The sequence below is a fragment of the Sturnus vulgaris genome, unplaced genomic scaffold, assembly GCF_052056855.1.
Source record: "Sturnus vulgaris isolate bStuVul1 unplaced genomic scaffold, bStuVul1.hap1 Scaffold_155, whole genome shotgun sequence".
Taxonomy (NCBI): Eukaryota; Metazoa; Chordata; class Aves; order Passeriformes; family Sturnidae; genus Sturnus; species Sturnus vulgaris.
In genome coordinates this window covers 2,414,222-2,415,898 of record NW_028276072.1, presented here as the reverse complement: position 1 = coordinate 2,415,898, position 1,677 = coordinate 2,414,222, and the positions used below count along the sequence as shown (strand labels likewise).

At 53.2% G+C, this 1,677-nt stretch overlaps 1 protein-coding gene across 1 annotated transcript; it reads right to left on the bottom strand.

The window, feature by feature from the left end:
* Positions 1–382: 382 nt before the first annotated feature.
* On the bottom strand, positions 383–1,143 carry LOC148219338 (olfactory receptor 14J1-like). The gene has a single exon (XM_088157706.1). The coding sequence runs from the start codon at positions 1,141–1,143 to the stop codon at positions 556–558; it is 588 nt and encodes a 195-aa protein (XP_088013832.1). The 3' UTR covers positions 383–555.
* Positions 1,144–1,677: the final 534 nt, after the last annotated feature.

Below are 1,677 nucleotides of genomic sequence, written 5' to 3'. Positions count from 1 at the left end.
CCTGCACTGGGGAGATGCCCCTGCATGATGGAAATGCTGCTGCAGAGCCCAGGTCTGTCCCAGCAGTGCCCATGGCCTGTCCCTGCCTGCAGTCCCTGGACAGTCACACAGCAGGACTGGGACTGAGCTGAGAGAGCCCTGAGGCCTTAAACCAACACAGGGGCTCTGAAGGGCAGTGTGGAAATGAAGGAAGGGGAGGTTATGGAGCAGAAGCCCTGGGGCTGCCTGGCAGTGAGGAGCATTGGGGTTCCCATTTCACCTCAGCTCTGCCCAGTGACACCAACTCTGCAGCTCCAGAGAAGTCAGGGACGAAAAATGTCAGGGGAACAGGGCAATATAGAGTTCTTTATTTTGTGTACACAGAACTTGTACAATTCCTGGGTTATATAGTCTATGGCTCACACTAGAAATGCAAATACTGAATGAAAAATGGTACAAAGATTTTCCTGTGAACAAATTCTCAAAAATATAATACCTGTGCCAGCAGGAAAAACACAGGATACAGACTGGGTGTTAATGAGTAACATCATAGAAGCTATAGAGGAGCATGGGAGTTTATTGGTTCTGAACAGCATTCATGATTATTTTCCTCAGGCCATCCTTGAGCTCTTGGTTCCTCAGGCTGTAAATGAGAGGGTTCAGGGCTGGAGGCACCACTGAGTACAGAACTGACAGGGAGAGATCCAGGGATGGGGAGGAGATGGAGGGGGGCTTCAGGTAGGCAAATATGACAGTGCTGAGGAACAGGGATACCACAGCCAGGTGAGGGAGGCAGGTGGAAAAGGCTTTGTGCCGGCCCTGCTCAGAGGGGATCCTCAGCACAGCCCTGAAGATCTGCACATAGGAGAAAACCATGAACACAAAACAACCAAAAGCTAAACAGACACCAACAGCAAGGAGCCCAAGTTCCCTGAGGTTGGAGTGTGAGCAGGAGAGCTTGAGGATCTGTGGGATTTCACAGAAGAATCCCCCCAGGGCATTGCCCTGGCACAGGGGCAGGGAAAATGTATTGGCCGTGTGCAGCAGAGCATGGAGAAAGCCACTGGCCCAGGCAGCTGCTGCCATGTGGGCACAAGCTCTGCTGCCCAGGAGGGTCCCGTAGTGCAGGGGTTTGCAGATGGACACGTAGCGGTCGTAGCACATGATGGTGAGAAATGAAAATTCTGCTGCAAAGAAAAAGGCAAAGAAAAATACCTGAGCAGCACATCCTGCATAGGAGATGTGTCTGGTGTCCCAGAGGGAATTGTGCATGGCTTTGGGGACAGTGGTGCAGATGGAGCCCAGGTCAGTGAGGGCCAGGTTGAGCAGGAAGAAGAACATGGGGGTGTGCAGGTGGTGGCCGCAGGCTACGGCGCTGATGATGAGGCCGTTGGCCAGGAGGGCAGCCAGGGAGATGGCCAGGAAGAGGCAGAAGTGCAGGAGCTGCAGCTGCCGCGTGTCTGCCAATGGCAGCAGGAGGAAGTGGCTGATGGAGCTGCTGTTGGACATTTCTGCACTGTGGCCATGGAGTCCTGTTGAAGGAGGACACAGTTATAATTCAGGGGAGACTTTGCTGAGCAATGTCCAAGTTCCTTCTCCTTTGCCTCTGCTACTCTGTGCCACCCCAGTTTCATTTTCTCAAATCCCTTCCTTCAGCCTCATGCCTGGAGCTCTCCTGGGATCTGGCCCCATTGCTGT